Raw genomic sequence first — 17,124 nt, forward strand, 5'->3', positions numbered from 1 at the left:
AATTGGATTTGTCTTCAGCTCCAGGCCATGTAGCTGTTCCAGAGAATAAGAACCTCTCTGTATAATCCTACATCAGGTCATCAGTTATTTCTGACATGCTCAGTGTCTGCACAAGAATGAATTTTTGTTTCAAGAATTTGTAGAAATCTTGATGAAGGCGAATTGTTCAGACATATCCTAATGCATCTTGCTTTCCAAAATAATACATTGTAAATTATACAATAAATTATTTGTTTAAATATATCCTCAGGTTTGCTTGGTTAAATAAAATAAAATAAGCAGTGTTTATTGCATATAGTTATCAGATTCATAAAATGACCAAAAATGACCATTAATTAGGAATAATACTTTAGTGCCAGGTCCACAAACTGACCAACCAGAATTCTGATAACCTTTAATATTAATAAATATATATATTTAATATTAGTAAGAAATTATACAGACATATTTGTTTGTTTTAAATAAGACTTATGTCTGTTTTTATTAAACTATTACCAAAGGCTTTATTCTAATATTGGAACCCCATCTCAAGAAGGTGTTCATGTTCAAACATATATGTTTATTTAATTGGTTTATTGTTCGAGATATTAAGATTGTTATTGAGAAGTGGATTAGTATTGGTACTAATTAACAGATTTCTTGTAGCATTCAAGGATTCAATGAGACTTGGAATTGTTGTTAAAATATGATAAATACAAAGATGAAAGAAAATAAAACAGAATAAAAGTAAAATAAGAAAAATATATATGTCAATATAAATACACAAAATATGAAAGTAGAGTAGGGATGTAGCATCAACATGAAATCCAGAGTGTAAGTTTTTCTATAGCAGCATGGATAAGTGCGAATGATGAGCAGTAAAATGATAAAGTATCATGTATCATCATATACTAGCCACAGACTGTAATGTGATAATTAATGTGATATTTATTAGTAGGATCAACAAAGCTTTAGGAATAAATTCCCAGCATTCAGTGGTAGATTTAAATATGTATTTTAAATTCAGAAAAAGCTGCTCAGGATATCAAATGCAAACATGTCAGATAGTTGAGGGAACATGGAAGACATTTTTCTTTGATTTTGGTTGTGGCTAACGCTAGCTGGAGAAGTTTTCTTAGTGACAGCTACGTCTCTAACTTGATGAACAAGCTTAAATGAAGGCATTTGTCTCATAGTATTAAAATATAAGGGAAATACTATATCACAAATAATCCCATTGGTCACAAACGTGATCAATAAAAACATTTTCAGTTATACGGCTCTAAAAATGGTACTAAATGACGAATTGATGCATTTGTATTAAATATTGACCAAATAAAGGGTGTTAGTAAAGTGTCACATGACCAGAGCTGTTTAAAACCTGGTTGCCTATTGCAAGTAACTGACTGCATCAAACATCTAAAAGAAAAGGCCAGTAAAGCTTTTTGGTGCACATGATCTTTAATGTGTCTAATAATAATAATATATTTGTTTGTAATTACTTTGTCAGTGCGGCTGTAGAATGAGTAAACATGTTAGCAGTAATAATAGATAGGACATACTTATACACCTTTCATAGTGCTTCATAGTTCTGCCTGATACAATTTAAGTATAATCATCTAAGCAGCACAGTTAAGCAATAAAACTACTTCAAAAATGATTATTCAAATGATTAAATTATTAAGTTATTCTTGTAATATGATCACTATGATCATTGGTCACCTATTTAGTATCTCATTCTTTGTTGTCCCAGGATGAACTTAATGTATTTATTAAAAAAACACTTATTGTGCTTTTATAATAAGGTTTTAATATACTATACATTAATTGTGCTTTAGTCATATACTGTAATACTGTATGTTATCACTGCCACATAAACATCTTCTTCAAAATGGCTACTTTACAAGAAAAGGGAAAAGCCCCATTTTGTAAAATTATATATACATATAGTTTTATCACTGAATTTAGTTTTTTATTATTTGTTTATTTTTTTACAGCATCATAGATTTAATGAAATTCTTTTTTGAGCTCTGTTCCAAAACTGATAACTAGGCTGAGATGTGTTAAACAATTTGAAGGTAAATGTTAAATCAGTATGCTAAACATTATCCCACAATTGTGAGCGACGATAAAAATCACTTTTTACCAAATTTTTCAGGTCTTTTTTTAAAACAGTAATTGTTTTAAAAAGGTTTAAATGCCACATGATTTGGAAATTGTAGTTTTTAGTTTACTTTTTTCTGGTAAAAAAAAAAAAAGCTAAAAAAAAAGCTAAACATGCATATACAGCACGTACCTACATTTATTATTGCTGTTTTTCAGATTAGCCTAATCTGTTACATTAAAAAAAAAAAAAACATATTTCATTGGTGATCTTACTGAGCGTCAACTTTTAATTGAGACACTCAGAACTACTTGCTCACCACACGCTGCCAGCAGAAAGCGTTTTTGTTGATTGCAGTAAATATCATTAACATTACAATCTCCAAATGTATTAAGCTGTTTTCAGGCCATAAAGCGTACTGTAAATGGTAATGTGTGGAAAAAATCAGTTTTAATTTAACGCAACCCCCTAATTGGTGAACTTTCTGCCGGCCCAAGCAGCTGCATTTCCAAAATGTCCCCCACTGCTCATCTAATCATCATGAACATGTTCAAGTAATCATGGCTTTAAAATGATCATAGAGCGAATTAATGCTGAGCTGATGGCTTCTCTCTCACCTCTCACCCCTCGTTGTAGCGGCTCACGCGCACCCCTTTGTCTCGCCTCGCGTTCGTGGTGTGGAAATTAGCATGACCCAAATTATTAACCCACATTACATTCCAGTTAGGCAGTTGCAGTGTAATGTGATTGGATGATAATGAGATAAAAGCTCTAATGGATGTGTTTACCTTGTAAATGATGCACTTTGATGATGCCACTGCTCCACAGCAACCGGAATTGATCGTAGGCTCTCAGAATTGCCCTCTATTGCTATCTTTTTAGGCATGAGCTGAACCTGCATGTGGTCTCTATATGGCAGTACTGGGAGAGAAATAAAACCTGCACTGTTATGGTGTAGTTTAAATCTAAAATAAGCATTGCTCCACAGAGTCATAAATAGTCTTAATCAGAACAGTATAATTACATTTTATAAATTAAAGACCATATTAAATACTAAAATAACCAATGAGGAGAGCGCAGTACACAGTTGTGTACATTTGAAAACAGTTGTGTATTTTTATTGATTATACCACAGTTACTTATGACCTTGCTATGTGACTTGCTAAGAGATAGGCGAGCAGTACCAGCACTGCACAATAATGACACTCTGACTAAAGCTCTTCAGGTATTACCCTGCCCTGTACACACATAAATAACCAAGCAATGATGCCAGCACTCACAAGACTATAACACCAGCCATAACAAAACACCAATTTTATCATTAAATGCTATTTAATTAGTGTTAATGTCTTTACTATATTTCATCCAGTACTGTTCTGTAGTCATAAATAAACCCAGTGAAACTTAATCCAAATGAAAGAGAAATAATGGAGATTCAGCTGGTGATGCTGCTTTTTACACACTGTCTAAAAACACACACAAGGACAATAGACGCAGACAGTGTGGGTTTAATAGAGAGCAGTTCAGTTGAAAGGTGTGTATGTAGGGTAGATTGCGTAGTTTAGGACACAGAGTTAGATCTGCTTGCACTATTTAAGGAAAATACAGATCATTTGAGCACAAAGAAAGCGAATACAAAAAAACTAAGACTAATATTTCACATTATAGCACACACCATAAACGTGTTGATGTTAAAATAATAGAAAATGTTTAGTCATTGCTGGACAGTTTTCACTATTTAATATTACTATTTTTAATTCAATTTTTTACTAATGTTTTTACAGTTTTAGTTACAGTGAATCTTGGAACTGAAGCAATGTCCTATTAATTAATCATGTATGTTAAATGACTGTTTTTCTTTTTTGGTGTGTTTCAGAGCAAGAGGAATCGTTTGAGTTTATCATTGTGTCGCTGACGGGACAGATGTGGCATTTTGAGGCATCTACGTATGAGGAGAGGGAGCTCTGGGTTCAAGCCATCGAGAGTCAGATATTTGCTAGCTTACAGTCATGTGAAAGCAGCAAGAATAAGGTAAATATCACATAAAAATGTTATGTTAACTGAAATACAGTAAATTCAGTTACTAAACCGTTTAAAAATATATAAAACGAAATGGATGATGATCCTCAGAGGTGAATTATGCGGTCAATAGAAGGTGGGCCAAATTTCACTTGATCATGTGCCTCGCATGTTTAAAATGATCTTAATTAATCTGCAGTCTGGTTGACCACTGATTAAGGTATCTACTTTATTTGTTTAGAATTGTATAAAAACATATAACATTCTGAAAAAAACTTTTCCTAAATTGAATCCTTCCATCAAATAACCACAAACTGACCATTGCTCCCTTTTAGGAGAAATCAGATATTAGTGTGATTTTAGTAGGCATGTCTTTTTTTACTCTATTCCAACGCTAAAACATGAATCCTTATCAGGAATGGTGGGCTTATATACAGCTTTCCAATCGGATTTCATTAAAACTTTGTAACTTTCCATTTTTTTTTGCCCATTGAAAATGAATGGGGGGAAATTAGCACGCTCTTGTATGTCAATTTTTGAGATACAAAGACTAAAACAATATGATGTGCGTTTTTCATCCTGCACACCAGCAGCTCTGCGCATGGAATGCCTTGTGTGTCTAGCGCTCCAATACTGTGTGTGTGAAGTAGCTGCTGGATAAACCAGCTACTGCTCAAAAGTTTGGACACTCCAGCACGCCAGCCAGCACACTGTGTGTGTATGGAGCAGCTATTGGTTAAAAGTTTGGACACCCCACACACCCAGAGCAACCTAGCTTCCATACACGTGCAATGTATTTGCACCTTGTGCAACCCCTTAGCAACCCCTTAGCAACCTCCTAGCAACCACTTAGCAACACCTTAGCAACCGACTAGCAGCACCTTAGCAACCACTTAGCAACACTATAGCAACTGCCACAGACACCATGGCAACACTATAGCAACCAGCCACAAATTAGCACTGCAATCACACAGTTTCCGCAGGAACTGATATCTAGTTTTCCTCACTGCTGTAAGGTATGTTATTTTTGTCTAAATGAAGCACATTTAGTTTTTTTTCCCCATGTAAAACATTAAAAAAAAAGAAAGAATAATTGAATTCTGTGGTAAATATATGGTTATCCGTTGGAAGGGCTCAATTGTGAAATGTAAAAAGCTAATGATAATCACCCTCCCCCATGTATAATGTGTGTTTTTGTCTTGCAAATGTTCTTCTCTCTTCTCCTCCTCTCTTCTCTTCTCCTCACTGCTCCTATTTCTGATCTTACGCTACGCAGACAGAAACGGTGCGCTGCTGGAGAACTTTTATGAAGGCTGACAGGTTTCAGAATGTCTAGCTAAACAGCTCCTCATTTTCGTACTCATAGCCCACGTCTCATCTCCTCTCTTTCTCTCTCTCTCTCTTTCTCAAGCACACACACACAGATACTCACACTCATATTTCCTTTTTGTGGTCTCTGACTTAATCTTCCCCCACTCAAGTCTCGATTAGGGAGCCAGAGCGATGCCGTGGCCATCCAGTCCATCAGGAATGTGAGAGGCAACAGTTTCTGTGTGGACTGTGACGCCCCCAGTGAGTACAGCTCATTTCACCCCATCTACTGAACCAGTCTTTCACATAACCCTTTATATGTTACATTAATGACTTTGCATTTTGATTGCAGAATTTGCTAGAGTAATATTGATACAAGAAACTATATTCCCTAATCAAGTCCAAATCAAAAGCAAATCTGACGTATTTTGAAGGTCTTCTGCTCTGATATCCAGCAGTATGTAGTGTTTTAGTAATTGTCTGAACAGAATTAATAGTAAGGCAGTATCACATTTCACAGAAGTGCATATATGGTTAGTATTTAATTACCAGTTCTTAAAAATTAGCTGTTAATGGTAATTATTTCTGCATTTCAAAATATCACAATAAATATTATCTATTGTAAAAATGCCTTAAAATATGTAACATAGGTTCATTATATTTCCCAGCCCAACAAAAAACAGTGTTTTCTGTCTGTTTACAGTTTGCTTTTATTTTGAAATGTTAGACAAAACTGAAGATTTGTCTATCTTTAGAGAAAGTTTAGTTTCATTAAAAATAAAAAAAGGCCCAAACCCATTTATTTTATACCACTACCCCCTGTTTTAATGTATGTAACAATGTAACAATAAACCTAAATCTGACTTTTTTGTATTTTGGAGCATAGAGTGAAATGCCAAAATTCATGAGGTAGCAGTGTGTAATTTGATTATAAAGTCTTACCTCAGTAGACGGCTTGGGAACACCCACACTTATATAATGCTATGTTCACATTACCCAGCTAAAGTGACTCAAATCTGATATTTTGCCCAATGTAGCTTAGATCTGATTTTTTTCAGTGCTGTGTGAATGTGCCAAATCAGATTTTTTTTTTTTTTTTATCAGATTTGAGTCACTTTCATATGTGGTCTTAAGTCTGATACCTGTCTGATCCATGGGCATGTGACATAAATGTGAACAGTCAAATCAGAATTCATTCTCCACATATGAGCTGCTAATGCCTCCATTTCACCTTTATAAAGCTACGAATCTCTAGTCTCTCTAATATGGCTTTTTTTGTTGGTGGTGAAGAAAGTGACGTTTATACATGTATCAGTGTGCACATTTGAGGCGTTTAGGGACAGATTTGTTCACATCACACACAGATACAGATCACTAACATTTGTGAATGTGAACCGTCAAAATCTTAATTTGAGCAATGTGGCTTGTAATGTGAACGTAGCCTAAGTTTTGAGGTGTGGTAAGGCAACATGAATTATTGGAGTTGGATCGAGGCCTGATAGTGGGAGCCAAATCAATTAGACATTCATTGTGCAGATAATTACAGTACGTTCCTCCATCCACATTCCCTGTACACAGTGTGTGCATGAGGAATATGGTTTTGAAGGCATTCGCACCTACAGTGGACTGTGCAGTTGGTGGTAATCATCATGGCCAGCTGTGTTTGTTTAGGATTGTCTTTGCAAAAATACAAAAATAAAGGCAAAAATCACATTGACGTTAAATGCAGGAGACCCCACTTGAATGTGCCACAGGTCATTACAGAGTTATTTAGCTTTTATGGGATGTGGCAAAAGCTATGGACAATATACTGCTAGTTTTGGCATGTTAAATATAATTTACAGGACATATGTTCACAGTGTCAGTCTACATGCACTTATAGAGCACTTCTATTGAGTGCTAACAGAGCATTTCTTCTGTGTTTCATCTGCAGATCCAGACTGGGCGAGTCTGAACCTGGGCGCTCTGATTTGCATTGAATGCTCAGGAATCCACAGGAATCTGGGCACTCACCTGTCCCGCGTGAGATCTCTGGACCTGGACGACTGGCCCGTGGAGCTGAGCATGGTGATGACTGCCATCGGGAACGCTATGGCCAACAGTGTGTGGGAGGGGGCACTGGAGGGCTACACCAAGCCAGGCGTCGACAGCACGAGGTAAACCATGTCAGAGTTCTTCTGATTAACAACAGTTCAGTTAATCTGATCAGCAGGAGTCTGATATTCATTTTATGAGCGTGACTGTGCTGTTTGTAGCTGAGGTGTAGCATTTACCATCATATATGGGCCAATACTTGGATTACGAGGATTGAATAGGGATTACAATGCAGGGCTTTATGAAGGACTTGATGAATTCTGCTCTGATTGTCTGCACAGGGGGCACATTATATAGCACAGCATATCATAGGACTGATAAAATGTTAGCATGGATACCAGACCACTTCCCCAGCTTTTATGGAAGTTTAACCCTCCCATAATCCTCAATATTACTTGCACACTGACCTTATATTTGGGGTTCTTTTAAGCCTCTAGAAAATTGTTGTAATTAAATATGTAAGCAAAGTTTATGTGTTGGGTATCTAACGTTTGGTTTTTTTCTCAGTGGTTCCCGCATCACTACAAGTATTGTGTGGCTATTGTTAGGCTACGATCTAAAGCAGAGGGAAATTTTTGTTAAGATTTTAAGCTATTTAAACCACATGTCACAGTGACCTTAATATTATCCCAAACGAAATATTAATGTAAAATATTGCTATTTTTCCTTTTATATAAATAAAATTCATATACATATACAATAAATGGACATTACCTCAGTAATCTTTGATAATATTGTGTTAATGTGTATGTTTGTTCACATATATACCAGTGAACAGTATTTTAGAGTCATTCAATACCAGACCAATGCTTCAGTAACTGTGAGTACATACACACTACAGTGTGGACCTCAGTAGGTGAAGAAAAAATATATATTTCTCATACCATGATTAATTTCAAATTTTGTTGTCTTTAAAAGAATGGAATTGCTTTGTTATGCTACTGTATTATCATTTGGTCTTAAAATGACAATAATACAGTTTATCACAATCGTTTTGGGGGATATATATTGTCTACAAAAAAGTCTTATCATGACAGGCCTAATAATGTATTTCAGGGATGAACAATATCAAAATCACGTCTCAATTTGGCTGATGTTTCAAACTGATATTTGTCGATGTAATTTTATTGCATAGAGTGCCTGAGAGTTTGGGTGATGCTGGTTTAACACTAATCAACATCTCCACCTTTTAGAAAGTAATAGATTTAGTGTTTTTTAATCGGAATCAGAATAAGTTACCACCATGCCTCTATATTTGTGTACGTGTCAGTGTGTGTGGGTGTGTGTTTAAAAAGAGATGTTGGAGTTCTCTCAATGAATCGAGGTCAGCCCTCTTTCTCTTTCTTTCTCTCTCTCTCTCTCTCTCTCTCTCTCTTTCTCTCTCTCTCTCTCTCTCTCTCTCTCTCTCTCTCTTTCTCTCTCCCCCTCAAAGTGGTGTCTCCTTGTTGTCTATTGAATAGATCCTGTACGGCAGCAGCCAAGCACTTTTGACTTGATGAAAGATTATTGATGCTGATATCTCCTCTCGCACTCCAGTCAGCAGGACTGGCTGGCGGCCGGGGGAGTGAATGTTTTTCACTGTCAGGAGGCTCTGATGGCTCACAGCTTCCCGCAGCCGCCCCCACCCACCTCCCTCCCTCCCACTCACTCACTCACTCACTCACTCATACTCTCGCTCATTCACTCCGTCAGAAATATAAATCTCATTAACGTCATAACTGATTTTCTTTAACTGAAGCTATGCTGATAATACATGGTTTATTGTTTTCCTTTATTTTCATTTGTTAAACATCATGTTTCAGGGCAGTTTGTATGATGGCGATTAGGGGTGTTTGTTGGCAAGAACCAGAAGATATGATGCGTGAAATCACTATTCAGTGCATTGCAATGTACACCGGCTGGCAAAAAAAAAGTCTCCACCTGGATTTAAGTAAGTAAATGATGTGAGGTTGCTGCAGTTGGTCTGCAGGTTTAGGTTCAGCAACAGTATGTTCTGAAAGAATGAGGTCACATGACTACCTGAATATACTGAATATAGACCAGGGTATTCCATCAACGGATTTTTTCTTCCCTAATTGTACGGTCATATTCCAAGATGACAATGTCAGGATTCATGGGGCTGGAATTGTGAAAGAATTTCAGGTTCAGGGAGCATCAGATCATCTTTTTCACACATGGATTGAGAGAGAGTTCACCACAGAGTCCAGACCTTTACCTCATTGAGAATCTTTGGGATGTGCTGGAGAAGACTTTGTGCAGTGGTCAGACTCTACCATCATCAATGCTGCAAGATCTTGGTGAAAAATTAATGCAACACTGGATTGAAATAATTGCAGAAGCATATTGAAACAATGCCACAGCAAATGTGTGATTTAAATTAAACCTAAAAGTTGTCCAACCAAATATTAGAGTGTGTGATTTTTTTTTTTTTTTTTGGTGGCGACTTTTTTTTGGCCAGGCAGTGTATATTGCAATAGTGTAAGCAAGCAGATTTTTTCTTATCAAGAAAATATCTAATAGTATGATAAACAGTATATTATATTATAAAAATCTGAGTAGAATACATTTTTCCCCAGAAAAGTGGAGTCTATAAACCTGTGGGTCACAGGATTCTCACAATTTCTTTCAAATTAAGTCAGCATTGGGTTATTACAGCAAACATGCCACTTCTCCAATGGGTCACGGGATTCTCTCACAAATATATTCAGTATAGCAGTTTCCTGCCATCCGCAAAACAAACATTATACTAGAAATTAGGACATTGAGTAAAAAACTCATTATTGAACTTTTTGGGTGTGTGACAGAGTGAACTTGTGACATAAAGCACAACACTGCTATCTATTGGTTGGGGTTTAAACACTTAATACACTTAATGAACAACAGTCTGACAACTATCTTTACATGTAAACTTTTAGTAAAAAATTGCTGCTGTGAAAATAATACAGTATTGCAAAATATAACATTGCAAAACTACAATGTATTGATATTTGTATACCCCTAATGGAAATCAGACGTTTTCTCACCATGTGTTGTGTTTAACTGGGGTTCACATTAGTGCTAGACAAAAGATTAATGATATTGACCCATAAGTAGCATGTTCACAGTCGTTGTTATAAAACAGCTCATAAGCCGTCATAGCAAGGCAAGGTGTTCCTATAGTTCAGTTCATAAAAATGTTGTCAAAAATTGTTACTGAAATTGTCCTCCCAAAGTGGTCTTTGCGTTTTATCAGGTAAATGCCAGCTTTTGACCCAGGCTAGAAGGAAATAAATAAAATTAGCCAAAACTCTAACATTTTTGGGAGGTTGTGGTTTTTAATCGAACTATGTGTAAGTAAATGCAAATTTCCATTCTAGGGCACCTGTGAAGTCATCGTGAAGTTCTTCTGTAGTCCAGGGCTTGTTTTGCCATCATGTTCTGTTGGTGTCCTGCTGACGGATTGATTTAGCGCTGGTCACAGTGTTGGCATGTAGCAGCATGGTGACTGCAGAGCCTCTTTGTGTCTGAGCTCATCCCCTAATCTACTGACCTGATGACTCTTTTCCACAAGCTACTGCAATAACGGTCATGCTCTGCTAATGCTACACAGTTATGATGATGAACATCAGAATGTACATGCATTTTTATTGTTTGATGTTGACATTTTTACCCAAAAAAAGCCCATGTCACAAACCCTTTAAAATATGTAACAAATTTCCCTACAGCTGTTTATCATTTTAACTTATGAGGTAACAGATAATGAACATCCTGAGAGCATCATAGGACAATCAGTGAATCTTTATTTGTTCATCTGATCTTGTAGTTAGGTGTTTTGGATTAGTGCTGGAGATAAAACTTGATCCTTTAAAAGTGCACTTTTAGCTTTTACTGATCTATTCCAACCAAGCCAAATGCTTTAAATAATGTTTTTCATTCTCTAGAACCAGTTTTGACACAAATTCTAGAATAAAATGTTAAAATACAGGTTATGAAGTCTTTTATGTTTTTTAGCCTTAAAATATGTACAGTCATGTTCCCACAAAAAGAAAAAAAACATTAATGATCAGCTTAATAAATGTATCTGATTTAATTTTAAATTTGTAATTTGGTAAATAATTAGTTAATAGTTTGTTTTGACACTAGTTTCAAAAGGAATTAATTATCAGCCATGATGTTAATTGGCAGTAATTAACACTAGTTACTTATTTTCTTCTTTTAACTCTTCTCTTTTTTCATTAGAATGTGAATGGATACAATTAGCTTAGCTGCAGTGGTGTCAGACTTTAATGTAACGAATAAAAATGATTATTTTGATGAATAGAACCAATCAATCATGGAGCTCTCCGGGTCATCCATTAAGCAGATTGATAGATTTATGATAGATTTACTCAGTGCGTCTCATATATTAGTCTGTGGTCATTAATCTTATGTGACCAGAGAGAGAAAGAGTGAACTGAGGCCGAGTGTTAGAAGGGAGCAGGTCTTAAATTAGCAGTTGGCAGATATGTGTTTTTGAGGGTGCTCTAATTGCCTGGCACCTGTGTGTGGAAGTGCTGAGAGCTTCTTTCATTTAGCGACTTGTCAATGCAACACTTTTACTATTTACTACACTAACTCCTCCACACAGAGCACACAATAACCAGTAGTACTTCTGATACTGATCATATAATGAAGTTAAAAACTAAAACACAAGCTTAAGATCAGCTTCTAAAAGTAGATTACTCTGCTGTCTGCTTGTCTAAAATGTGACATTCGAATATGATATAAATCATATTTTGCATTCAGAGTAAACAGTGTTAGTTCACTGCATGTGCTTACTCAGAAAGAGGCTTACAGACATGTTGATGTACAGACATACTGATATGCACTACTGGTCGAGTTTTTTTTTAACACCCCATTTTCTGCCTTTATTTTAGCTATTTACAGTCTTCAGGTTATTCAATAACCATAAAGAGTACAAAATCTAGTGTACAAAATTTTGCAGTAGACTGGCAGTGCTTTTAAAGAAAGCAACTGAAAAAATAACTATTAACTGAAAAAAACAAATATTAGTATATTGTTAAAATATATTGTCAAAAAACACAGAAAAAATCATATGTTTAAAAAAAAGTGGGGGGGGGGCTTTACAACTGGTAAGTAGCAATGGATTAAAATGTGATAAAAAAATAGATAAAAACAAAATTAACAAAATAAAAAAAAAACAATTACCACTTAAAATCCATTAAATTTTCCAAAAATGGTCGGTGCACCCTATAATCCGGTGCGTCTTATGTATGAATTTTACCAGTCAGGCTGTAAAGAGCAGTAAAGCCACTTTGCTAAAGAACAGCGTCATACAGGGGTTTTATTTTAGTTCTTCAGCACTCAGACTCAAGACTGGAGCAGTATTAGCATTAGCCTCTAGCTGTGCTAGGTGCTAGCTCTTGTGCTGTTTAGAGGTGAGTATATCGGACTGTAGTCAGCATGTTTACTGTGTCAAAACAAGCTACATAGGATGAACCGCTAGCTAATTTTGCCCAGGCTTTCCTGAACCCTCAGGGTTCCTCAGTGTAACGCTGTTAAACGGCATAAGCTGCTAACCGCTGGGTCTAGCTAATGCTAATGTTCCAGCTTTAGTGGAAATGTAAGCTCACTGTAAATAAACAGAAGTGCTTTACTCACCCAAATAAACAGTTTTCGGAAGAGAAATCTGAGCAGAAGAACATCCTGTGCCCGTTTGACTTTAAAAGAATACTCTTTATAAAGTATGAAAATAGACCAGATAATAGACATTCATTAATAGCGCACCTTATATGATACCTAGCACATTTACATTTTCATTATAATAACTAGAAAAAGACACAGGAACATGGATAACTTAAGTCTTTTCTTTAGAGAAATTACAAGTGAAGCCAGAGAGCGATGAGTTCTGTTTTCTACACATTTAAAATACTCTGGAAAACCGGATATTTAGACTTTAAGTACTGTTTACATTAAGCAGCTCTCAAAACTGCAGACTTCAGTAATAATATTGAATAAATTATAATGAGTTTTACAACAGCTTTAAATGTACCTCAGACAATTAAATAAATACAAAGGCCTGGGATGAGATATTGTTCTTCATTCAAAAAAACAGTGCGGGCCAAACTACTGAATGTGCAGAATACTGAATGTGGAGCTTTTTGCTTTTAAAACTGATTACTTAATGAATCATCAAACTAATAGGTAGAAACTTTCAATCCCTGATAATCAATAGTTGCAGCCCTGTTTGCTCAAATTTCAGCACTGTCTCTCCTCACCACTCTTTCTTTTTTCTGCCAACTGCACGCCCCTCCACACTCTGGCTCCTGGAGGTCCAGGCAGATGTGGATAGCTATCGCTCATCAGTAGACTCCTCACTGTCACACTCACATGCACTCACTCATACACACACTCTCACACACACACACACAAACACGACCATGCCCTTTGGCCAGTACAGGCAATAGGTCTGATGAGGACTGCGCTCCTCCACTTTGTTTCAGAAATAATTTGCCGGTGTGTCGCCCCCACAGGGCAGCAGCAGCAATAAAAATGAATCACACCACTAACCTCCCCTCCCTCCTTCCCTTTCACCAACATTCTCCACTGCTTTAACCCTTTCACCCTGTCCACTGTACTCCACACAACCCGCTGTGCTTCAAGGCTTAAACTCTGCCCCTGCTTTTCTTTCATGTGTTTGGTTTGTAGATTACTGCTTAAGATCCTACAGCTTTCACAGAGGACCAGCACTGTGTATATTCACCTTTAACCTCTTCAGCATAACACAAAACCACCACTGCTGTACCCAGATAGGGACTTGAACCAAAGACCCCAGTGCTGAGAGGTGACCGTGTTAACCACAAAGCCTTGTTTGAAGGCAAAATTGAACCAAAAATAAGAGCTTTGCTTTGGTTTACCTGGTGGAAAAATACTTCTGAAATTTGCATTGAGGGATTTGAAAGAAAACAGCATTTACCATATTAACACAGCTAAAGCCACTGCTGTTATTAATATTGTAGTAATCTCTGTGCCTCTGTTTTAGTTATGAAGCCTCTCATATCCAGGCAATAGGAATTTATATGCTGGGTCTGAGACAGCTAGTCTAGAGAACAGCCTGATTTACCTTGATTAATGGGATCAAGTCAAGAGTCAAGAGGCTTTTATTGTCATTACATCTGAATACAGGTACACAGTGTAATGAAATTACGTTCCTCCAGAACCATGGTGCAACATGGAACAACAATACAATAGACAAACAAAGTGCAAGAGTAACAAAAGTGCAACCGAAAACTATAACATAAATACAGAAAACGAGACAATTTAACAGCAGGACAGTGCTGTACCGATACGGTATAATAAAGTGCATAGTGAGAATAAGGTGCAGATATGTTTAACATACTGTAACATATAGAACATACATTAACACAGAGATTACTGAGGTAGAGAGTTTACAGATTTTTTTTTTAATAAAGCAGCAAATATTGCTGATAGGGATAGAGCCATTTCAGTTCCAGTGTAAGTGTGTGTGTGTGTGTGAGTAAAATGATGGGTGGGTTCAGGTTCAGGATCAAGTGGTTTAACAGGTTTATGTTTAATATGCATAAATTACCATTACCATTGATGGACTACAGCGGCTAATTACTAGTGTTAAGTTAAGCTACTAAAGCTCATTCCATTTTGCACATTATTTAGCTTAGCTGAGAGTGATGTGACCATTAGGAAATGCCTGCTTACGAATAGTGATTTGTCCATATTAGGGATATTTAAGCCTGTCCTTATAGTTGTGTTATCGATTTTGTTATGGTGTTATATTAACAAAGCTTTGGAAACATCACAAGAACACTTCAGTTACTGAATCATTTTCTCTGAGTTTGCTATTTATAGGTTTATGTTTGAGTAAAATGAACATTGTTGTTTTATTCTATAAACTACAGACAACATTTCTCCAAAATTCCAAATAAAAATATTCTCATTTAGAGCTTTTATTTGCAGAAAATGAAAAATGGCTGAATTAACAAAAAAGATGCAGAGCTTTCAGACCTCAAATAATGCAAAGAAAACAAGTTCATATTCAAAAAAATTTGTTCAGAAATCAGTTCAGAAATCAGAATTTGGTGGAATAACCCTGGTTTTTAATCACAGTTTTCATGCATCTTGGCATTATGTTCTCCTCCACCAGTTTTACACGCTGTTTTTGGATAACTTTATTACACTCCTGGTGCAAAAATTCCAATCTAATTGGCAATCGTGACAAACTTAAATGCCTCCTTAAGTTCCTCCATCATTCTTATGAAAAGAACAAATTCACTGTTGTTTTGACTGGTGCTTGTTTACTTTTTTTTTTTGTTCATATATGTGTGTGTGTGTGTGTGTGTGTGTGTGTGCATTACTGCATCTCTTTCCTCTGTATATCTGAAGCAGATTAGCAGTTTGCTGGGTATGAAAGCAGCGTGCACTCCTCTCGTCTCTGGATCAGTCTCTGAATGACGCTGAATGACGAACGTCGCTGGCATTATAGTCTCAGGACTGTCCTCTCACTCGTCAGGCCACTTGCCACTTTCTGACTTTGCCTTAATAGCTTCTTCCCCTGAGTGAGCCCTCTGTGGGGAGCTCGGGTGCTGTTGGGGGGGCGGTGTTTGTGTGCAGGCTGAGTAATTATCCCTGTTTGTGCTGCTGCATTGTGGTGCGCTCATGTGTTGCTGACTCGCTGGGCAGGGCCGGCCAAATCATTCTGCCATTCTCCACTTTATTAGGTGCAGGCCATTCTAGAACTTCCTTACAATATAGCCACATCCTCTACCCAACCCAGCCCTACCTCCCCCTTGCTTTATTGATCCCCTTTTCAACACTTTCTCCTTCTGTTCCTTTCTTTTTCTCCTTTCTCCAGACTCTCCAGTTCATTTTGCAAAAGGGGAACTGATATCAGGGACTGTGATCAGTTTGGATTAAGCTTTGAAGCTCCTGATTGGAGGATCTTCAGAGTGATGAATAAGTTCTTCCTTGTAACAGAGTTAGCTTCTCTCTCCACACAGTACCCTTTCTGTCCCCCAAGCAACCCTGCGATTCAGAGCAAGCATCCATACTGTTTTCTCTCTCTCTCATTCTCTCTCTTTCTCTCTTTTTTTTCTCTCTCTCTCTCTTTTTCTGTGTGTGTATGCCTTTGAGGGGGTAGCCATGGGCCTGATTTCCTGAATGTAACCCCCCCTTCTCCCACCACCCCCATAGAGTGTCCTCTCTGTCTCATCACTCTTTTTCCTACTCTCCTATCTTTCTCTCTCTCCCCACCCCTCCCTTCCTTCTCTCTCTTGCTCTCTCTCTCTCTTCCTTTTGACATGCTAAAGCCTCTCATTTTATTTTCTTTCCTCCTGCTGAGAGGAAGTGTCCTTTTCAAGGCTTCTCGGCTTTCTCCCACAGCCCTCAGTGTGCCGGAGCCCTGTTTGTTTTCTGGGGGCTCCATTTCAAACAGAAGGCTGAGGCGGGATTACCGCTCTGCTCTTCCTCCCGTTTTAAGTGGCCGTGGTCGAGCCATTCCTGCCACATGTTGCTGCCTCTCCAGCATCTCTGTCCTCTCCAGGAGCCACCGGAGATGCTGGCAGCAGTGTGGCGGATGCTAGCTTGGCGTGAGAGGCTGGTGTGAA

At 37.2% G+C, this 17,124-nt stretch overlaps 1 protein-coding gene across 10 annotated transcripts in view; it reads left to right on the forward strand.

Annotated features, from left to right (window-relative positions):
• agap3 (ArfGAP with GTPase domain, ankyrin repeat and PH domain 3) overlaps positions 1 to 17,124 on the forward strand; it is a 224,138-nt gene that overhangs the window by 196,334 nt on the left and 10,680 nt on the right. For all 10 annotated transcript variants that reach the window (XM_022673959.2, XM_022673960.2, XM_022673962.2 and 7 more), the window contains 3 exons: positions 3,960 to 4,114; positions 5,584 to 5,674; positions 7,347 to 7,569. In XM_022673959.2, the coding sequence (XP_022529680.1) occupies positions 3,960 to 4,114; positions 5,584 to 5,674; positions 7,347 to 7,569 (469 nt within the window). The remainder of the gene's footprint in view (positions 1 to 3,959; positions 4,115 to 5,583; positions 5,675 to 7,346; positions 7,570 to 17,124) is intronic.

The sequence above is a fragment of the Astyanax mexicanus genome, chromosome 6 (assembly GCF_023375975.1).
Source record: "Astyanax mexicanus isolate ESR-SI-001 chromosome 6, AstMex3_surface, whole genome shotgun sequence".
NCBI classification, from domain to species: domain Eukaryota; kingdom Metazoa; phylum Chordata; class Actinopteri; order Characiformes; family Acestrorhamphidae; genus Astyanax; species Astyanax mexicanus.